At 39.9% G+C, this 21,341-nt stretch overlaps 1 protein-coding gene across 1 annotated transcript in view; it reads right to left on the bottom strand.

Moving 5' to 3' along the window:
• DNAH6 (dynein axonemal heavy chain 6) overlaps positions 1–21,341 on the bottom strand; it is a 293,512-nt gene that overhangs the window by 21,319 nt on the left and 250,852 nt on the right. The window contains exons 65-70 of the mRNA XM_032653510.1: positions 17,210–17,370; positions 13,953–14,041; positions 13,037–13,183; positions 10,147–10,285; positions 3,224–3,343; positions 2,567–2,688 (exon numbers count right to left, since the gene is read on the bottom strand). Of these exons, the coding sequence (XP_032509401.1) occupies positions 2,567–2,688; positions 3,224–3,343; positions 10,147–10,285; positions 13,037–13,183; positions 13,953–14,041; positions 17,210–17,370 (778 nt within the window). The remainder of the gene's footprint in view (positions 1–2,566; positions 2,689–3,223; positions 3,344–10,146; positions 10,286–13,036; positions 13,184–13,952; positions 14,042–17,209; positions 17,371–21,341) is intronic.

Here is a 21,341-nt window from a genome sequence, read left to right as displayed (position 1 = left end):
CCATTTTAGTTCTTGACTTCTTGGTTAGACAAAAGTCTTGAAACATTTAGCGCAGCCAGGCTCAATTCTCTTTACTAGTCTCTGGTACGCATCTATGTAAGTATAGTTTGCTGGTCTGAAGAAGGAATCATTTGTATCTTTTGCATTAAGTCTCTGTTGATGGCAAGAGGCAGAATTGTCTAACTTAAACCAGCTAAAGCAAAGAGAAGGGGTATCTTGGCACATATAGCTGGGAAGAAGAGGACACAAGTCATGTGGGTTTCAGGCATGGATGGATCTAGCACTCTCTCTCTTGTGTATATTTGGTTGTTTCTCTCATTCTTTCCTATGGCAGATGACCTTCTTCCATTTGGTAGGAAGAAGGGGTAGGGGGGTCAGGGATGAGAGCACAGAACGCTGCAGGTATGCAGCATCATAGGTAGTGATTCCAGAGGAAAGGCATTTTCCTCCCTCCTCCATCCTAGGATCTATATATCCTATAATGGAATCTCATGCACCTAGTGTGGGCCATGTCCCTGCTCCTTGGACCAATTCCAGGGGCTGGGTGGTGTTGTGCTGCCTTTGGCCAGGCCTGAGTTACATGCCCACCTCTGTGAAGGTGGAGAGTGGTTGGAAGTTTTACCAGAATCTAATGGAATGAGGAAGGGGAAATTTTCCCAAAGGAAAGAGGTGGGAGTAGGGGATGTACTGTACCAGAGAAACGAAGGAAGGGGGGCTGGGAAGAAAAACATAACTTGGGGCTCACTACATGCCTACTGTCTCGTTCTCAGTCATTCTGAACCAATGGAAACACAAAAAACTACATTCCCAGGTATATACTGCCAAGAGTGTTACCCCACCCAAAAGTCCTGTGCTTCTCACAGGATGCAGTGAGCCTACCATTTCCACATTCCTCTCTCCCTTCTCTCACCTCCGCACCCACCCACTCCAGAACAAACAGATGATTGAATATTAACACGAGGTTTGGCCACCTGTTTTTCCTCCTGAAAGTGGAATCAGGAAAAATAAGATATTCCAACTCTTCACTGAATGGCAAAGCAATTTTTAGGGCAGAGAACATGACATAGGTCATGTCATGTTCTCTGAGAACATGATCACTGAGAATTTCCACTGTCGTTTTGCATGGATTCTTTGATAACTAGGCAGACCTTACTCTCTAATTTGTCTCTAACTTGTAGGGGCCAAATTTAAGTTGAAAAGAAAGGTGATTCCCTTCAGCTTCGTGAGGCCAACCTAGTCTCCAACCTTTAGAGTATTCCAGGGCTCCAGGGACATACCTCTTTTTGTGGCTTTGGTTCACCTAAAGATGCCAGACTATGACAGATAATAAAACTGGAAGGGTATGTAATGGCCCGGTCATGGCGGAGCCTTGATTGCCATGCTGAGGAGCTCGGACTACCCTTAGGTAATGCTGTGGCATCAGAGGGTCTTGGGGGAGTAAAATTGTCCAGTTTGCTCTTTGGACCTACTGCTGTGGTCTGGTACTGTCACCTTGATGAATTGTGCTTTTATTTTTTAATTTAATTTAATTTTTAAATTATTTTAAAAAATTGAGATATAGTTGATGTACAATATTACATAAGTTACAGGTGTAAAACAGAGCGATTCACAATTTTTAAAGTTATACTCCATTTACAGTTATTATAAAACGTTGGCTATATTCCCTGTTGTACAATATATCCTTGTAGCTTATTTATTTTATATGTAGTAGCTTATACCTCTTAATTCCCTACACCTGTTTTGCCCCGCCCCCCTTCCCTCTCTCCACTGGTAACCACTAGTTGATTCTCTATATCTGTGAGTCCGCTCCTGTTATATTTTTTGTTATATTCACCAGTTTGTTGTATTCTCTATTTTTAATTTTTTATTATTTTGGCCATGCCGTGTGGCTTGTGGGATCTTATTTCCCTGACCAGGGATTGAACCCAGGCCCTTGGCAGTGAAAGTACAGAGTCCTAACCACTGGACTGCTGGGGAATTCCTGTTGTATTTTTTAGATTCCACATATAAGTGATGTCATACAGTATTTATCTTTCTCTGTCTGACTTATTTCACTTAGCATAATGCTCTCCAAGTCCATCCATGTTGTTGCAATGGCAAATTTGATAAACTGTGCTTTTAAAGAACAGTGTTTTGATTTCTCTGCCTTGGATATTTGCTATTGTACTTTTATAACCTACTCATCTTGGGGGGGGGTCCATAAATCTTTGTGAAATATGTTACAAGTATGCCCAGCATGGAGGGAGAAGTGCAAAAGAAAAAGGACGGTCTGGATTATCATCCAAATCCCCATGTTGCAGGAGACTAGCAGGTAGATTATGGACTAAGCAGAGGCTGGAAGCTGAGGGGGTGGCTGGTGACAAGAAGATGAATGAGGATCTTAGGATTCTGTGAAGGATCCAGAGGGAGCACCCTAAATTGGAACCAGATGTTGAAGTCCAGGTGAAACATTTTTTATTTGTTTATTTAAGAAGATTATAATTTACAGAGCCAGTGAGGTGATTATTGATGTTTCAGGTTTATATACACAATATGAATATGTCTTTTAAGTTGAAAGGCCACATACCTGGAAAACTAGGTTGGCATTTTCATGCATTCCAAATATTTCTGGGTCATCTATCAAAGGCAGGTTGTCAATGTAGTCTTTAAACTCTTGTAGGCTGTCAGCCAAGGGTGCAAAATAGATACCTGTTATTGAAAACACAGAAGGCAATATGTCTCAAATAGACGAGCTTTGAGTACTGCCAGGTTTGGTGCTTCTATGTCTGTTCAGATGGTGGCTGTAATCAGCTGCCTCACAGAGAAACAGGGATGGTTTTTCCTCGCCTTCATCCCTGTGTCTAGTTTCTTTACCTTTTCTTGAGGGCTTTACATCTAATCAGTGTCCTAACCTTTCAGGGTGTTAACCTGCAGAACATTTCAAGGTTCTGAGAACCCAGGGATGTGCTACTGAGAGGTGTGTTCCGAATTTATGGAACTTTGAAAACACACAGAATACCACCCCCTTTAGAGCAGAAATAATTCAAAATGGTTATCGTACAATAGATATCTTTGTACTCTTACAACCAAAGCCGTTTTGAAGGTGGTCAAGCATGAGGATGGGAGGGTGTGGGGTCTGGGTTGTGAGGACTGGACACAGACAGCTCCTGGATGGAAAACTGAGAGATGCTGTCAACGACTTCTTGGAAAAAGTTGTTTTCCATGATATTGAAAAGTCACTCACCTGATTCAGAATATTTATAATCCTCTTGTAATGTTTCAGGAGAAAAAAATCTTTTCAAAACAGTACGAAGGCATCTTTGATCCCAGGTATCTGTAACTCTACCACCATATGTAATTTCACCTGAAAAGAAGTTTGCATTTAAAAACATTGTTTGCTTTTAATTGATATGCATACCCACATTCTAATAGGTTTATTTATTCACACATTTATTTGGTATTGAAAGTGGAAATAGCACATTGAGTTTCTTCTATTACCCCACCCCCAAAGGTAATAAAAGTCAACTTCTAAAAAGCAGAAAAAAATCTAGTATATGTTCTCTCCCCTAATTATTTTGCTTTTCCCAAATAACTGATACTAAAGCCAGTGAGATCTGTTTACATATTTCTTTCTTCTTCCTGTTTTTTTTCTTCAAAAATATTGATTTTGGGTGTTATCCCATCATTGACTGTAGTATTCTAAAACAGACATACTTTCCATGAACCACTGCTTCTTTTGGGGGCCAATGAGCTAAATGAAACCAAAACATTTACAGCAAGCCATTCAAACTCTATACATACCTTATAAATCATTGATATTAAGCCAAGGAAGAAAGATAGATCCATAGTGAAGGAGACAACTTGCCTCACAGAAATTATGTTATGGGGAATTACAATTTATTGGTATCCCATCTCTTTCCACAGAGAAATTATGCTCCATCGCCATCCCCAAGTTACAAGTAGGAAAGATATCTATTCTACATTGGAATGATTGTACTGCTGGATGATATAATTCCTTGGAAAAATTCCAGACCCATTGCTACAATTCATTATTCACCCCTGTAGTTTTCTGAAAAGGATTTTACTTATGATATTGATATTGCCAACTTCTGAATCCTTTAAATGTTCATCATTTCTCATCTCCATCTCTTTCATTATGTCAAGAAGATTTTTTAAAAAATTCTTTTTCAAGCTGAGATGGTTGGTTGAGAGTAAGTTATTTGTGTTTGGAATCTCAGTACTTTATTTCTTCCAGGATAGTAGCGTCCTGGCTTGCACCTATCTTCCCTCTCCTGTTGAGGCACTTCTGGTCAGTCTTACTGGCTCAGCCACTTAGAGTGAGGACGTTGGGGAGTAAGTGCCAGAGCTGATGATCAAGTAACTGACTCCCTGTATTAGCAATTCTAAGAGGGAAGAAAGAGATGCTGCTGTACTTTCCTGAGAATACTCTTCAGTCACTCTCTGGGAAATCTTGCAACACAAAGTTGGGTTAAATCTTTGTAGTGGGTCCATCTAGCTTCAGACCAACTTGGATCTTGAGAGCTAGATGGGAATATAAAGGTCAAGTTTCTTCAATTGCATCACGTTGTCTGTGAGAGGAGGGTGGCCGGGAAAACGCAGACTCCAATAATTAGTCACTGGTGAGAGGAAAAAGTTGCCCTGAAGTGCATTATTCTAAAAAAAATTTCGGGGACTTCCCTGGCGGTCCAGTGGTTAAGACTTCATGCTTCTACTGTAGAGGGCCCGGGTTTGATCCCTGGTTGGGAAACTAAGATCCCACATGCCGTGCGGCAGGGCCAAAAGATATTTTTTTAAACAAAAATATTTATATTTTGAGAAGTAGCACAGAAATATTCACCTTAAAAACCATCAGACTTTGTGATTCTGCGTCCAGATTTAGTGTTATGTTTTTCTTGGATCAAAGTGAGTAAACCAGGAACTCGAATAATTTGATTCAGGGTAGACGACTCACTTTTAGGCTTACTTTTAGGAAGGAGTCTTCTGGGTTCAGAAGACAGATGTTGGGAGGGGGCGTCTACCATTCACGTCCACCACCTGTCCTGGCCCAGGCATCACAGTTCCTGAGGGTCTTGTTGCAAATCCTGATGTGGTGTCTTCCCCTTCTCTTCCATTCTTATGCCTGTGGGCTGGCTCAGGGATGGCCTGACACAAACTGGATAGGCCTTAGGTTTAGCTCTGTCTTTGGCCACTTTGAGCTCAAAGCTGTCTCTTGGACTTAGGCATCACTGTAGCTTACTCTATAAAATTTTAAGGACCGTCCCCCACCCCCCTCCAACCCCAAATACATTCCCATATTTAAAGCCTCCTTAATCTTTCTCTGTTTATTCTCTCCTGTCTAGTCTCCCCCTCGGTGTTGCTGTATCCCCTTGTTCAGTTCTTCACTTTGCTTTTGTTATAGCTTTATAAGTGGTTGCACCTGTTCCCAGCCTAAAAGACTATAATTGCCAACCATTGCTTATAAGGTAGAGCCCAAATTTATTAACAACACACACAGGCTTTCAAGATGTGCCCGCAGATCACATTTTTTTTAGTTTTGTTGAAGATAAAGCTTTCCTCCATATACATCTCCTCTTTATACTCTGCTCTGGCACTCATAAACTACTCACAGTGTCTACAGGCATGCCACATCCCGACACTGCTGGGCTTTACCATCACTGTTCTCTCTGCCAGTGTGCTCTCCTGCCTCTTCTCTCCTGCTGAGCCCAACCCACCATTCAGTGCCCCACTCAACCATTGCCCCCTTGGTGGAGCTTTCCCAGATTCCTCCAGGTAGCATTATTTGCTCCTTCTGAATTCCCACAGCATTGTCCATACACTTCTATTTGGGTAGTTGTCATACCATATTATAATTTATTTATTATCTCCATCCCATGAGTTTTTGGTAGGCAGGGACTACATCATCTTTGTATTTCCAGCATTTAGCATAGTGGTACTAACCTGGATTTTCTGGATTAATCCATAAATGACTGCCTAAAATCCCACCACAAGCAAATATCATTGCCTGGATAAAGCATTGCCTTTTTTTCTCCTATTGTTTTTTCTTTGAAACATTTTTGATGAGCTACACCTTGAAAATTATGTCACTTAAAATTTACATGTATAACTAAATAGTTTTTAGTAAATTTGAAAAGTTGTGTAACCATCACCATGATCTAATTTTAGAACATTTCTGTCATCCCCCCAAATAAATCTTGCGCCCATTAGTAGTCACTGTCCATTTTTATCCCCGGCCCCATGCAATCACTATCTTACTTTCTGTCTGTATATTTGCTTTTTCTGGAAACTTCACATAAATGGAATATACAACATGTGATATTTTGTGTCTGGCTTCTTTTACTTAGCATAAAGTTTTTGAGGTTTATCCAAGTTGGAGCATGTGTCAGTACTTTATTTCTTTTTTATGGTGGAGTAATATTACATTTGTAATATTGTATGGATATACCTCACTTTATCCATTCATCGGCTGATAGACATTCATGTTGTTTCCACTTTTGGGGATTATGAATAATGCTGTTATGAACATTTCTGTACAAGTTTTGGTGTGGACATGAGTTTTTATTTTCCCTGGTATATAACTAGGCGTGGAATGGAATTTCTAGGTCATATGGTAAACCTATTAAAACATTTTCAAAAGCAGCAGCAACATATTACATTGTCACCAGCTATGTATGAGGGTTCCACTTTCTCCACATCCTTGCTAACACTTGTTACTGTCTTTTTTTTATTATAGTCATCTTAATGGGTGTAAAGCGGTATCTCATTATGGCTTTGATTTTCATTTTCCTAATGACTAAGTGAGCTTATTAGGCATTTGTATGTCTTTTTTTGCGAAATGTACATTGAAATCTTTTGCCCATTTAGAAATTGGATTATTTTTCTTACTGTTGTTGGAGTTCTTTATATACTTTGTATACAGGTGCCTTATCAGATATATGATTGCAAATATTCTCTCTCAGTCTGTGGTTTCCTTTTTCACTTTCTTGATGGTGTTTGCTGAAGTGTAAAAGTTTTACATGCTGAAGAAGTTGAATTTATTATTTTTCTTTTATTGCTAGTGTTTTTTGTGTCATATCTAAGAAGCCATTATTAACCCAAAGTCATGAAGGTTTACTTATATGCTTTCTCCTAAGAGTTTTATAGTTTTAGCTCTTATATTTATATATATCACTCATTTTGAATTTTTTTTTTTTTTTTTTTTGCGGTACGCGGGCCTCTCACTGCTGTGGCCTCTCCCGCTGCGGAGCACAGGCTCCGGACGTGCAGGCCCAGCGGCCATGGCCCACGGGCCCAGCCGCTCCGCAGCATGTGGAATCCTCCCGGACTGGGGCACGAACCCACGTCCCCTGCATCGGCAGGCGGACTCTCAATCACTGTGCCACCAGGGAAGTCCTGAATTAAGTTTTTGTATGGTGTGAGGATCCAAGTTCATTCTTTCGCAGATGGATATCCAATTGTCCCAGCATCATTTATTGAAAAGACTCTCCTTCCCCCATTGAATTGTCCTGGCTCCTTTGTTAAAAATAACTTGACCAGGGACTTCCCTGGTGGTGCAGTGGTTAAAAATCCGCCTACCAATGCAGGGGACACAGGTTCGAGCCCTGGCCCGGGAAAATCCCACATGCCTTGGAGCAACTAAGCCCGTGCGCCACAACTACTGAGCCTGCGCTCTAGAGCCCGCGAGCCACAACTACTGAGCCCATGTGCCACAACTACTGAAGCCTGTGTGCCTAGAGCCCATGCTCCACAACAAGAGAAGCCACCACAATGAGAAACCCGTGCACCGCAACAATGTGTAGGCCACGCTTGCCACAACTAGAGAAAGCATGCGTGCAGCAAAAGAGACCCAACACAGACAAAAATAAATACATAAATAAATTATTAAAAAAATAAATTAACCATAAACATAAGGGTTTATTTCTGGATTCTCAATTCTGTTCCATTGATTATATGTCTATCCTTATGCCAGTACCATATTGTTTTTTTTAAAAAATTGAATTTAGTTAATTTACAATATTGTGTTAGTTTCAGGTGTACAGCAGTGATTCGTTTACACATATATGTTTATATATCTTTTTCGGATTCTTTTCCTTTATAGTTTATTACAAGATATTGAATATAGTTCCCTGTACTATACAGTAAGTCCTTGTTGTCTCACACTGTCTTGATTATTGTAGCTTTGTATAACTTTTGAAATTGGGAAATGTAACTCTTCTGACTTCATTCTTTTTTTTCAGGATTGTTTTTGCTTTTTGGAGCCCTTTGCATTTCCATCCAAATGTAATCAGCTTGCCAATTTCAGCAACAGTGTCAGCTGAGATTTTGATAGGGATTGTGTTAAATCTATAGATTGGTGTGGGGATTATTGCCACTTTCACAATATTGTGTCTCTCAATCCACGAGCATGTCATGTCTCTTCATTTATTTAGATTAATTTTCTTTGGCAGTGCTTTGAAGGTTTCAGTGCACAAATCTGCACTTCTTTTTGTAAATTTATTCTTAAGTAGTTTATTCTTTTTGATGTTATCATGAATAGAATTAAAAGTATTTTCTAATTGTTCATTGCCAGTGTATAGAAATGCGGTTGATTTTTGTATATTGACTTTTTATCCTACAACCTTGCCAAACTCATTTGTTACTTCCAGTTTGTGTGTGTGTGTGTGTGTGTGTGTGTGTGTGCGTGTGTGTGAATTCCTTAGGATTTTCTGCATGCAAGATCTTGTCATCTGCAAATAAAGATAGGTTTACTTCTTCCATGCTAATCTGGATGTCTTTGATTTCTTTTCCTTGTCTAATTTCCCTGGCTGGAAACTTCAGCACAACACTGAATAGTAGTGATGAGAGCAGATACATCTTTGTCTCATTCCTTTCTATCCTTTTCAAAACACAGTTACAAAAAAAAAACCAAAAAAACACAGTTACAGGCTTCCCTGGTGGCGCAGTGGTTGAGAGTCCGCCTGCCGATGCAGGGGACATGGGTTCGTGCCCTGGTCCGGGAAGATCCCACATGCCGCGGAGCAGCTGGGCCCGTGAGCCATGGCCGCTGGGCCTGTGCTCCGCGACGGGAGAGGCCACAACAGTGAGAGGCCCGCGTACTGCAAAAAAAAAAACAACCCCAAAACAAAAAAAACAAAACACAGTTACTTCCACAGCAGTAGAAATTGAGGTAACCAGAAAGATCAAGTGTCCTAGGAGAGAAGGAAGGGAGAGAATAGCTAGGAAGCAGAAAATTCAGGGTACATAGAGGGTGCCAGAGAAGAATTCTGCCTAACTCACTGTTATGTTAAGCAACGTTGGCCACACAGGAGTGGCTGAGAGCAGGAGTACAAGGTAGCTTCCCAGGTTCCTTGCCTACTTCTCTTGGTCCACCCTGGGGATGGGTCCTCATCCATTTCCATACTGTTTCGCTGCCCTTCACTCAAACATGTTCCAAGGTGTTACGTGCTGTTCAAGGCTCTAGATCAGCTGATACCTCTCTGCTGTTCCCCATTTCCCTTGCTCACCAATGAAAACCATCCATTCCCATTCTGCTCTCTCCCTCTCTCACCTCCCAGTGGGAATCTGTTCTTCATTATTTGGGTTTACATGGTCTAAACTGTATCTGATTTTGGCAGTAAGATCTCATTTGGCCACAATTCATATTTGTTAAAAATTGTAATTCCTGAAATAGTTTTTCCTTTTTCATAAGTACACCTAACTCAACAGGTCTCGACTAGTCAATCATGTTTCGATTCTTTGAATTTAAGAGCACAGACTCTGGAGGCTGGACTGCCTGCCTTTAAATCTTGGCTTCACCCTTGTTCTTCAGGTTCCTCGTGTGTAAAATAGGGATATAATAGTTTTCACCTTATAGGGTTGTTGTGAGGATTAAATCTGCTAATTCATGGGACATGCTTAAAACATGCTTAGCATGTAGCAAGAGCTATCTAAGTTTTTGCTATTATTATTTGGGAAAACATTCATCCCATTTCCTATGTGTAAATATTCTTATGATATTCTTATCATGGTCTTATCTTCTCAAAGGCAGTATCAGAAGTCATCACCACCGTCACCAAAGGCTTGGGAGGACATCATTTTGGTATAAGCCAGGTGGGCATAAACCAACAAATGTGTGGTGCACAGCTGGACATCAGATGTGGGCATACTGACCAGTGATGTAAATCAATGCATCCCAGGGAATCTTTCCTTCTTGACAGTAAAGGTTGAGGTTCAGTAAAGCACATTCTCTGTCACTGTCGTTAAATTCATAGCAGATATTCCAACCAAGAGGGCCGAACTTTTTTCTCTCCTAGAATAGAAAATGAAAATGGTCTTAAAGTTTGATAAAATTAATTGTGTAAAATACTGAAAACTAAAAGGTTTCTGTTGAAGTTGAGCATCCTCATTGTGCAAAATCGGTTAAAATCATGACATTCAACTTGAGCCAGGCTTTCAGTTTGGCTGTCACCAAACAGGGCAGGCACCTCTTCCTCCAACACTGGCCTTTTGCCAATTTCCCAAAAGAAAATTTGATATTATGAGAAATGTGAAAATGTGATAGACTTGTCAAAAGAACATTTGTTCTTCATGGTAAAATAAAATATTTCTCCATCAAAATAGGGAAAACTATCCCACCTAGAGTCTTTTGGCATAAAAATACTGACGCTAATCACCCATCTGGTGGAGAGAGCTGCCCCCAACTCTTCTAAGAAATCTGTCTATCACCCAGGCTTTTCAGTCATGCGTGATGTGCTGCTTACATGCTGACTTCTCTATAGTGGCCTTTTTGTTTTTTTAAACTGATACCCAGAATTTCAGTTCTTGTTTCATAACTCCCCATAGTGAAATCTTTCCCTTTCTTTGCTATCTCCCTATCTCACCTAATTTCTTAATTGTAAACTACTGATTGTATCAGAGGATTGGTCCCACGTTCCCTCCTCTTTTCTTAAATTTATTTAAAAAATTTTAAAATTATTTTTAAAATTTATTTATTTATTTTTGGCTGCATTGGGTCATCGTTGCTGTGCGTGGGCTTTCTCTAGTTGCTGTGAGTGGTGGCTACTCTTGGTTGCAGTGCGGGGGTTCTCACTTTGGTGGCTTCTCTTGTTGTGGAGCACGGGTTCTAGGTGTGTGGGCTTCAGTAGTTGTGGCACGTGGGCTCAGTAGTTGTGGCTCATGGGCTCTAGAGCGCAGGCTCAGTAGTTGTGGCGCACGGGCTTAGTTGCTCCACAGCATGTGGGATCTTCCTGGACCAGAGCTCAAAACCGTGTCCCCTGCATTGGTAGGCGGATTCTTAATCACTGTGCCACCAGGGAAGTCCCTTTAAACTTATTTTTAAATTTTTATACAATTTTTAAAGGTTACACTCCATTTACAGTTGTTACAAAATATTAGCTATATTCCCTGTGTTGTACAATACATCCTTGAGCCTGTCTTACACCCAATAATTTGTACCTCCCCCTCCACCACCCCAGAGAGCCTCCCCACCCTGTAACCACTACTTTGTTCTCTGTATCTGTGAGTCTGCTTCTTTTTTGTTATATTCACTAGTTTGTTGTATTTTTAAAATTTTTATTATTTATTTTTTGTAATTAAATCTTTATTTATTTATTTATTTGGTTGCACTGGGTCTTAGTTGCAGCAGGCAGGCTCCTTAGTTGCGGCATGTGGGCTCCTTAGTTGTGGCATGCGAACTCTTAGTTGCGGCATGCATGTGGGATCTAGTTCCCTGACCAGGGATCGAACCCCGGCTCCCTCCATTGGGAGCATGGAGCCTTAACCACTGAGCCACCAGGGAAGTCTCTGTTGTATTATTATTATTTTTTTTTTTTTGCAGTACGTGGGCCTCTCACTGTTGTTGCCTCTCCTGTTGCGAAGCACAGGCTCCGGACGCGCAGGCTCAGCAGCCATGGCTCAGGGCCCAGCCGCTCCGTGGCATGTGGGATCTTCCCGGACCGGGACAAGAACCCGTGTCCCCTGCATCGGCAGGCAGACTCTCAACCACTGCACCACCAGGGAAGACCCCACACTTTGTATCTTTAATCTTTGTTTCTTCTCTACTGATTCTTCATCTGCAGACCACACACATTTGAAAAACAGGCAGCCTGTCTAATCAAGGCCCCATACAGAGATATGGAGCTGGAGTCAGAATTCCGGTACAAGGGCCACAGGATGGGCACCAGATCAGGGCAATGAGGTCTGAACAGAGGGGGAAAGGAGTGTCCAGTATGTGGCCCCAGGATGGGCACCAGATCAGGGCAGTGAGGTCTGAACAGAGGGGGAAAGGAGTGCCCAGTACGAGGCCACAGGATGGGTACCAGATCAGGGCAGTGAGGTCTGAACAGAGGGGGAAAGGAGTGCCCAGTACGAGGCCACAGTATGGGCACCAGATCAGGGCAATGAGGTCTGAACAGAGGGGGGTGAAAGGAGTGTCCAGTATGTGGCCACAGGATGGGCACCAGACCAGGGAAGTGAGGTCTGAACAGAGCGGGAAAGGAGTACCCAGTTGAAGGCCACTTTTCAGGGGACTTGGAGCTCTAATCACAGGGAGGAAGCTGTTAAGGGTCTAAGCCCACTCCAACAGGAGCAGGTGAGAGTGAAATTATTGTAAGAAAAATGAAGACTTGCTGACTGACATGATACATATGTGTAAAGGAGGAAGAATAAAAATAATCCTGAAACTCTGAGTGTAGGTGATTGAGAGAATGGGGCCACCGATTTCAGGAGTAGAGTCTGGAAGGGAAGCAGATTTTGCGAGTGAAGCACAGCTGTGGAGATCAATTTCGTGCTCTTGAATTTGACCTACTGGTGCCTATCCTGTGGCATTCAACCAGGAGATGGTGCTCCTTAGGTCAGAGCAGAGCTGGGAGGCAAAGCTGTGAGATACAGAGGCAAGGAGTGTACAGAGATCAGGGACTGAGTTAAAACAACTTGGGTTCAGACAGAACAGGGCCCTCAGCATTTCACAATGCCATTTGTAAGCTTTTATTTAATTCTTTTTATTGATTTATTTTTAACCTAATACACTTCTTGTCTCTATTAAAATACAAATTGAGTGTACCTGAATAATTGCATGGAAGAAACACATGCCGAATATTATTTGTCTCCATTTTCTTCCAAGTATGTTTTCTTCGAAAAATGAAGGTGTCATTTCGGTAAATGCTCGTCTGATATTTGCACGTAAACCTTTTGGAGGCTCATTGGTTACCTGTAGAGACACCCGCGGCAGAGAGGGTGGTTGTACAGATACGCGTTATTTCCAAATAACACAAATAGGCTGAAGCCAGTGAGGGGACATAAATAACCAATGCCTGGGAGGCATTCCTGCCCTGTTTGCACCTGCTCTGTATCTTGCTCGGCCTCAGTCTCTGGAGAATAGGGGGTCCTCAGACCTATAGTGTGTGAACCACCTCAACAAGAACCTCAGACACTTCCATTTGGTGTCCATTTCTCTAAACATGGACCAGAAAGGATGCTCAGGCTTTCTGCACTGGATTTTCTGGTCATCTCAACATACGGCATCACCCCATACTTTGCCTTGATGGCACAGGGCAGACAGGGAAGAGGCATCCCTGGTTCTTGGGTGATCATTCATATGCAGAGGCTTCCCATATATTGGAAACTTCCAGCCTTGCAATCCAGCAGCCATACTCCCTGTGGGCCTTCCTGTTTCCTAAGTGCTGAAACATTCTCTTAACTCTGGGAGGGGTTCTGTACTCATTCCTCTGCATCCTTGACGTTTTCTTATAGAGGGGAAGAGTGGAGGTGTTGAACGACCAGCAGCACTAGGGCACGTAAGGATGGGCAATGGCCTGGGAAATTCTTTCCCTGCTCACTCTCCAGTGAAGCGACACGGACTCCCACTTCCCCACCTGGGCCACCTGGACTCTGACACAACCTGGCACAAGCCTGGGCTTCCTGGACCCACTCGGTGAACACCCTGAGGCCAATCATGTTACAGGCCAACCATACGTTACCTTGACAGAATTTTGAAGAACTGTAACAGGAAATGTATTACTAGGCATGGAACTTAAAAAAAGTCGAAATGTGTCCTTGATAACAATACCTGTTTAAAACAAAGACAAAACGACAAAAAAGGAAAATGCATACCTCTTAGTAACACTTTTCTGTAAGAAATAATTATTATAGCATAGCAAAAAAAATATGCTGTAAGTTCTGTTTAAAGACTAGGCTTTCTATTTTAAGTATTTTATGTTGGAAAATCTTCTAAAATGGAGGTGAGGGGACTCTTTACAGAAGCTCTTCACACAAGTCAGTTTGGCAGTCTAGATGCTGGCACATTTGAGTAAAGAAATTACTCAATTATTTTCTCAATTATTCAGTTTAATTTCACGTTAGTTTTCAATACATGATAGAGATGCTAAGGGCCTTTCCTCTGAAATTGGGAAAATTTTCAATTGAAAGAGAGGACAGTTACTACATTTACGCTCAAGAAGGGGTTTTAGTTTTTGTTTGTTTTTATTTATTTTTACTTTTTTTAGCCATTCAATTTAAGGAAAGTTGCGTGAACATGGCCAGAAAGCCCTCTGGAGAAAAAAGAAATTTGTCCCTTCTGCAGAGATGTTGCAAAGGGAGCTCAGGGAGCAGGGAAATGGAGAGACCTCACATACAGCATCAAGAAGTTAAGTCAATATACGCTTCTTTTCTGAGCTGTGGACAGAGAACCTAAGAAAGAACAAGCTCCATTCCAGGTTCAAAAGGCCAAAGCAGAGCTGGGAAAATCATTGATCGCATCACAGGAAGACACAGGCATCATCGAAGGAGGCCTTTCTTGACATTGGTCTCTAAGTACAAGTGACGGTGTTTCTCCGACACTCTTGGCTTGCTCCCTCTGAGGGAGGATGCGGACACTAGCTGTTCCTTCTACCTGAATGCTCTTCCTTTAGACTCCCTTACTTTTTTCAAGTGTTGGTTAAATGCCACCTTCTCAAAGAGGTCTATCTAGACCACGCCATTTAAAACTGCTATCCACCCTTCTTCCTCACCCCCATTCCATCCCAACCTTTCTGTTTCTCCTTACTTTCCTTTTAAGTTTTTCCAAAGCACTGACCACATTCTATCATACCTTATAAATTATTTGTTATGTAGTTTGTTTATTGTCTCTCTCCCCTCACTAGCATGTAAGCTCAATGAGGGCAGATGACTATGGTTATTTTGTTCACCAACATACCCTAAGCATCTAGAACAATGCATGGTACACGGTAGGCTCTCAAATATTTATTAAATTAATGGCTGCAGATTAAAGCTGAATTTATGCTTCTTGGTTTGGTAATCTAAATTCATGAGCTATATTAAATAGCTAAAATTAAAAGTTAATTCTAGTACAATTCTAGAACAGCACTAAAGTTGCTTGTATGGTAAAAACTATTAGGCATAAGTCAAAATCATCAAAGTCTTAGGGCTAATGATTTCATTAACCAAAAGAAACAAAGAGTGAAAAAGGCCAGGTTTAGAGAAGCATGTTTTTAAAGTACCTTTTCTCTTATAATTGCAAAAGCATCAAGAATCTTAACTTTCATAGACGTCATAGAAGTTTAGGGCTGGAATGGAATTAGAAATCATCTTAGTTGTGGGACTTCTAGCAATGACGCTATGCAGTCATTTTATTGCGGGGGAAACTGAGGTCCAGAGAAGAGGCGTGATATGTACATTCAGGAAGTGGTGGGGGTGAAACTCTAATCAGGTCTTAGAATTTCAAGCCCAGAGGGTTTTTTTCTTCCTCTCTCTCTTTTTTCTTTCATTCACTTTCTCTTTTCAGTTTATTACCTGAATGTATTTTTTTTTTTTTTTCTGGTTCAAGTTAAACAATAGAACTCAAATGGTTAAGTTAATAAACAATTGTAACGAGGGCCAGGAGAGGATTTTTCTATCCACTTAAAACACTTAAAATCCATCAACACCTTCGCTGGCTTCCATAGCCCATCCAGCCTCCTTGAAGGTCTGGCACTCTTGTCCAGGTCATTGTGAAGCTGAACTACAGGTCCATACTTGGAAGGCTCACACAGGACCACTGCAGCAAACTGCTTTTTAGATGACTTCCCAGCATTTTTTTTGTCCTAATTATAATCCTAATCAGGATTAGGAACAGTGGTAAAGAACTTCTTGTCATTTTTCTTTAATTATGTAAATAGAAATAAGCCACAGGCCCAGCAGGAAGCAAGCCATCTCTTGTTTGCATTGCAAAGAGTGGAAAGAGTGGAGATTCTGGATAGCAGATGCTAATGGCTATCTATCCTTGATGGAAGCAGCCTGCAGAAGGCAGGGCAGGGGATACCCAGGGAATGAGGGGCCTTCTAGGGGAAGGCTGCTAAGCCCTGGTTGTGGCTTGGTAACCAGTGCAGGCTGGCCGCACTGTAAAGGAGCATCTCTTCAAACTTAATAGGTAGCAATGAGGAAAGTCACGTGCAAGATCATGTGCATATCTCTCACCTTCCTAGAAAGCCCTCTGTGGTCAGGGCAAAAAGGAGGACCCCAGAGAAAGGGCCCTGGATATCCCAGGCTGTGTATTCTCCTTCATGGCTTCCAGGGAGAGTGGTAAAGTGGGGTGCACACAGCTTATTACCAATAATACAGTTCCTGAGGTTTCAACTGTTTTTACACTATTATATAAAAATTAGTAGATTCTAAGTCCACTTCTTCTCTCTTTGCAGCCCATTATACTTTCTTGAGTGGGAAAGAAGGTGGTGATATTATAGTTAGTGGTGGCAACCATGACTCATGCTGGGCACCCCCATGCGTGTGTGTGTGTGTGTGTGTGTGTGACTATGAGACACATGTGAAGGTTGATTGCCATGTGGGTTACAGAGGATAAAAAGTGGTAAAACACTACTCTGAGAATTGGTTCTAATTTGAACTTTGTTCCTGAACTTCTCTCATTCTGTAGCAAAAGATTTAATTTCCTTGTTTTGTCCTAAGTCCAGTTTCTATTTCTTTTCATCATGCCTAGATATAATTTATTTTGAATTCAAATGGCCTCCCATAGAAGGCAACATGAAACAGAAATGATCCAGGGGATCATACCTTCAGCTTGGAGTCTGAACATCTTTATTTGAATCTGGGTTGTGTAACTTAACTACACCCCTCTAGATCTCAAATTTCTCCTTTTTAATATGGGTAAAACAATGCCAACAATAAATAATTATTATAAGGATTGGACTCAATAAGAAAGGCCACGCGAAAAAGGTATTATACAAATGCTATGTGCTCCACATACTTGAATCTGTGAAGGTTTTAATTAGCTCCTCCATTGCCAACATCCAAGAAACAGCAAGATGGCAGTTTTGCAAAAATACCCAGTTTCCTGATTTCATTGCATCTTTGATCATTCTTTCAGCAATCGGTCCTTGTCCTTGCCCCAGTGAAATTGACTGCACCCTGAATTGAACAACAACAATGAAATACTGTTTTATATTATTTTTAAGCAATGCAAGTATCAAGAAATGTAAATATGGTAGGCTGTTGCCTAGCATATGCACGTATTTCAAATCCTCATTCTGATAGATGTGCAAATGTTTTTTCTTATTTTCTTGTTTTTAAAAATAGTTTTTACTATAACACACAGAAGTGCAAAAACCAAATTTATGGTTCTTTGAATTATCTCAGATAAACATCTGTGGTTGAAAAGAGAACTTTGCCAACACTCCAGGGACATTTCTCCTATGCCCCTTTCTACTCCAATCATTTTCCCTTCCTCCATCCTGAAGGTATCCATGGTCCTGATTCCAACGCTATAGGTCAGTTTTTAAAAAAACTTTTGAAAAATTGAAGTGTAACATATTTACAAAAGTACACAAATCGTTAGTGTACGGCTTAATGAGTGCTCCCAAAGGGAATGTACGCATGTAGCACCATATAGGGAAAAAAAAAAAAAAAAGAACATTACTAGCACCCTCCCAATCAGTATCCTTCCTTATTCTCAAAGGCAACAACTGTTTTGAATTCTAACACCATAGATTAATTTTGCTTGTTTTTGAATTTATATAAATGGAATCAAATAGCATATATATTTTTATATTTGGTCTATTTCAATCAACAATATTTCTTTAGATTAATTCATATTATTGTGTGTCATTGTAGTTCATTTTCATTGCTGAATAATATTCCACTGTGTGCTTATATCCCAATTCATTCATCCATTCTGCTCGTGATGGACATTTGGGTTATTTCTGGTTCTTGGTTGTTGCAAACCATGCTGCCATAAACATTCCATAGATGTCTCTTGATATACATGTACTCTGTTTTTTAAAAAAAATTTATTTTAATTAATTTATTTCTGGCTGTGTTGGGTCTAAGTTGCTGTGCGTGGCTTTCCCTAGTTGCGGCAAGTGGGGGTTACTCTTCATTGTGGTGCGCGGGCTTCTAATTGCGGTGGCTTCTTTTGTTGTGGAGCACAGGCTCTAGGTGCATGGGCTTCAGTAGTTGTGGTGCATGCGCCCAGTAGTTGTGCCTTGCAGATTCTAGAGTGCAGGCTCAGAAGTCGTGGCACATGGGCTTAGTTGCTCTGTGGCATGTGGGATCTTCCTGGACCAGGGATCAAACCCGTGTCCCCTGCATTGGCAGGTGGATTCTTAACCACTGCGCCACCAGGGAAGTCCATACATGTGTACACCGTTTTGTTGTGTATATCCCTAGGAACGGAACTGCTGTTTGACAGAGTATGTGTATGTTTAACTTTTTTTATAACATCAAACTGTTTTTCAAAGTGATGCCACCATTCCACACACCTACCAGCAACAGATGAGAGTACTTGTTTTTTCCACATCCTTGCTGACACCTGGTGGATATATAATGGTATCTCACTGAGGTTTTAAATTGTTTCCCCTTTTCATAGGTTTATTTATTCGCCTTTGGCTATTCCCTTTTATATCCCTCCCCTCTTTTTTTCTACTGGTTCACTTGTATTTTTCTTATTGATTTCTGAGAGTTCTTTACATTGGATATAAACCCTTTGTTATTATTTATTTTTATTGTCTCCATAGTTTTGCCTTTTCCAGAATGTCATATACTTGGAATCATACAGTATATAGCCTTTTCAGATTGGCTTCTTTCACTTAGTAATATGCATTTAACGTTCAGCCATGTCTTTTCATGGCTTGATAGCTCATTTCTTTTGAGTACTGAATAGTATTCCATTGTATAGATATATCACAGTTTATTTATCCATTCATGTACTAAAGGACATCTATGTTGCTTCCCAGTTTTGGCAATTATGAATAAAGCTGCTATAAACATCCTTGTGTAACATAGGTTCTCGTGTGAACATAAGTTTTCAACTCTTTTGGGTAAGTACCAGATTGCTGGCTCATATGATAAGAGTATGTTTAGTTTTGTAAGAAAACACCAAACTGTCTTCCAAAGTGGCTGTACCATCTTGAATTCTCACCAGCAATGAATGGGAGTTCCTGTTGCTAGTATGCATTAATACAACTTATTTCATGTCCAGTAACCTTGCTAAATCCATTAAATAATTTTAAGATACCATTTATCAGAGTAGAAGAATGTCTTATTTCTGGTTTTCTCTTTTTAAGAAATGATTTCCAGATTCTTAGTTTACTGGAACTTTTCCCCCAATGAATGCATGTTGAATTTTAACAAATGCTCTTTCTGTGTCTATTTAAATAATAGTTTTCTTCTTTTTTAAAAGGATTTCTCTCCTTTATTCATTTAATGTGATGAATTAGTTTTCAATATTTTAACCATCCTTACATTACTGAAATAAACCCAGCATTGTGGGAAGGTTTTTTGTAATGAATTCAATTAACTATTATTGGACTATTTAGATATTCTGATTATTCTCAGTTTCTTTTAAAGTTGTGTTTTTGGAAGAATTTTTCCATTTCATTAAAATTTTCAAATTCATTGGCAAAATTAAAAAAAAGTAACATGCTCTTATGACCATTTTAATGTCTGCTGGTCTGTAGTGATATTCTCTTATTCATGCATGATACAATTTTTTTGGATCTCTTTCTCTCTCTCTCTCTGTCTGTCTCTCTCAGTAGTTTCAGCAGAGATTTATATTTTATTAAACTTTTTGAAAAAACACTTCTGTTCTTTTAGATCTTGTCCATCGAATGTGTATTTTCTATGTCACTAATTTCTGCTCTTAGCTTATTATTTTTTCCTTCTGTTAGAGTTTAATAATTAAGTTTCAGATTGCCTAATTATTCTTAGTGGGAATATTAGCCTGACATTTCTGAAACCAGAAGTTATTAAACATGCATAAATTTACTGCTAGGTGCCTCATTTCTAAACCTTAATGGTTTTTGATATGTTACACTGTTTTTGTCATTTACTTCCACTTATTGGACAATTGCTGTTATGATTTCCCTTGAACAGACAGATTGTTCAGAAGGACATTTTTTTGTTTTCCAAATATTAAAAATATTAAGATTGATTTCTAAGATTTACTGTGGGCAGAGAATGTTTGTCATCTTTTTGAAATACGTGTCTTTTTCAGAACATGGTTAATTCTTATAAATGTTCCTTATGTACTTAAGATCTTGCATTTGCTCTATTTGTTGAGTGTAAAGAGCAAGTTTGTTAATTTCATTAATTCATTGTCGAAATATTTTATATCCTTACCAATTTTGCAAATCTTATGTGCTTCACAGTAGTTATCATTATAGATGTGCTAAAAATTTCCACATTAATGTTGATTTACCAGTTTCTCCTTGTATCAATTTCTCCAGTTGTTACTTTACATATTTCAAGCTTTGTTAGTTGTGTACAATTGTACAATTGGTGTTTCTTCTTTGTGTTCTTTTTCTTGTATATCATATATTCCCCTCTTTATCTCTAATATGTATATATCTTTCCTCAAACTTGATTTCGTGATATGCATTGGAACTGTTAACAGCTTTCTTTTGGTTAGTATTTGCATAGTATATCTTTTGCATCTCTTTATTTTCTGTCTTCCTGTGCTGTTTTTGTGTTGCATTTACATTTTCTTAGTATAGAATTGAATGTTGTTTTGAAAATCCAGTTTGATTTTCTTTATCTTTTCACAGGTGAGATATTTACTCTTATTTAGGTATCGGTTGGCCAAAAAGTTGGTTCGGGTTTTCATAACATGGGAAACCCGAACGAACTTTTTGGCCAATTGAATATTTGGATTAATTTCTGCTCTTTGGTTTGACTTTTTGGTTTACTATGTTTTATCTTTGAATTTTTTTCCTCTTCTCTCCTATCTAACATTGGATTAAAATTTGCATTGTATATTCTTTTGTCCCTCTGCTGGCTTGGAAGCTATACATTATATATTATTTCAGTATTTTCCCTTAAAATTTCAACATACTCATTCAACTACAAATTTTCCTACAGCAATATAGAGCTATTCTGTACTTCTT

Source organism: Phocoena sinus, chromosome 13 (assembly GCF_008692025.1).
Source record: "Phocoena sinus isolate mPhoSin1 chromosome 13, mPhoSin1.pri, whole genome shotgun sequence".
Lineage (NCBI taxonomy): Eukaryota > Metazoa > Chordata > Mammalia > Artiodactyla > Phocoenidae > Phocoena > Phocoena sinus.
This window is presented reverse-complemented; position numbering and strand designations above follow the sequence as displayed.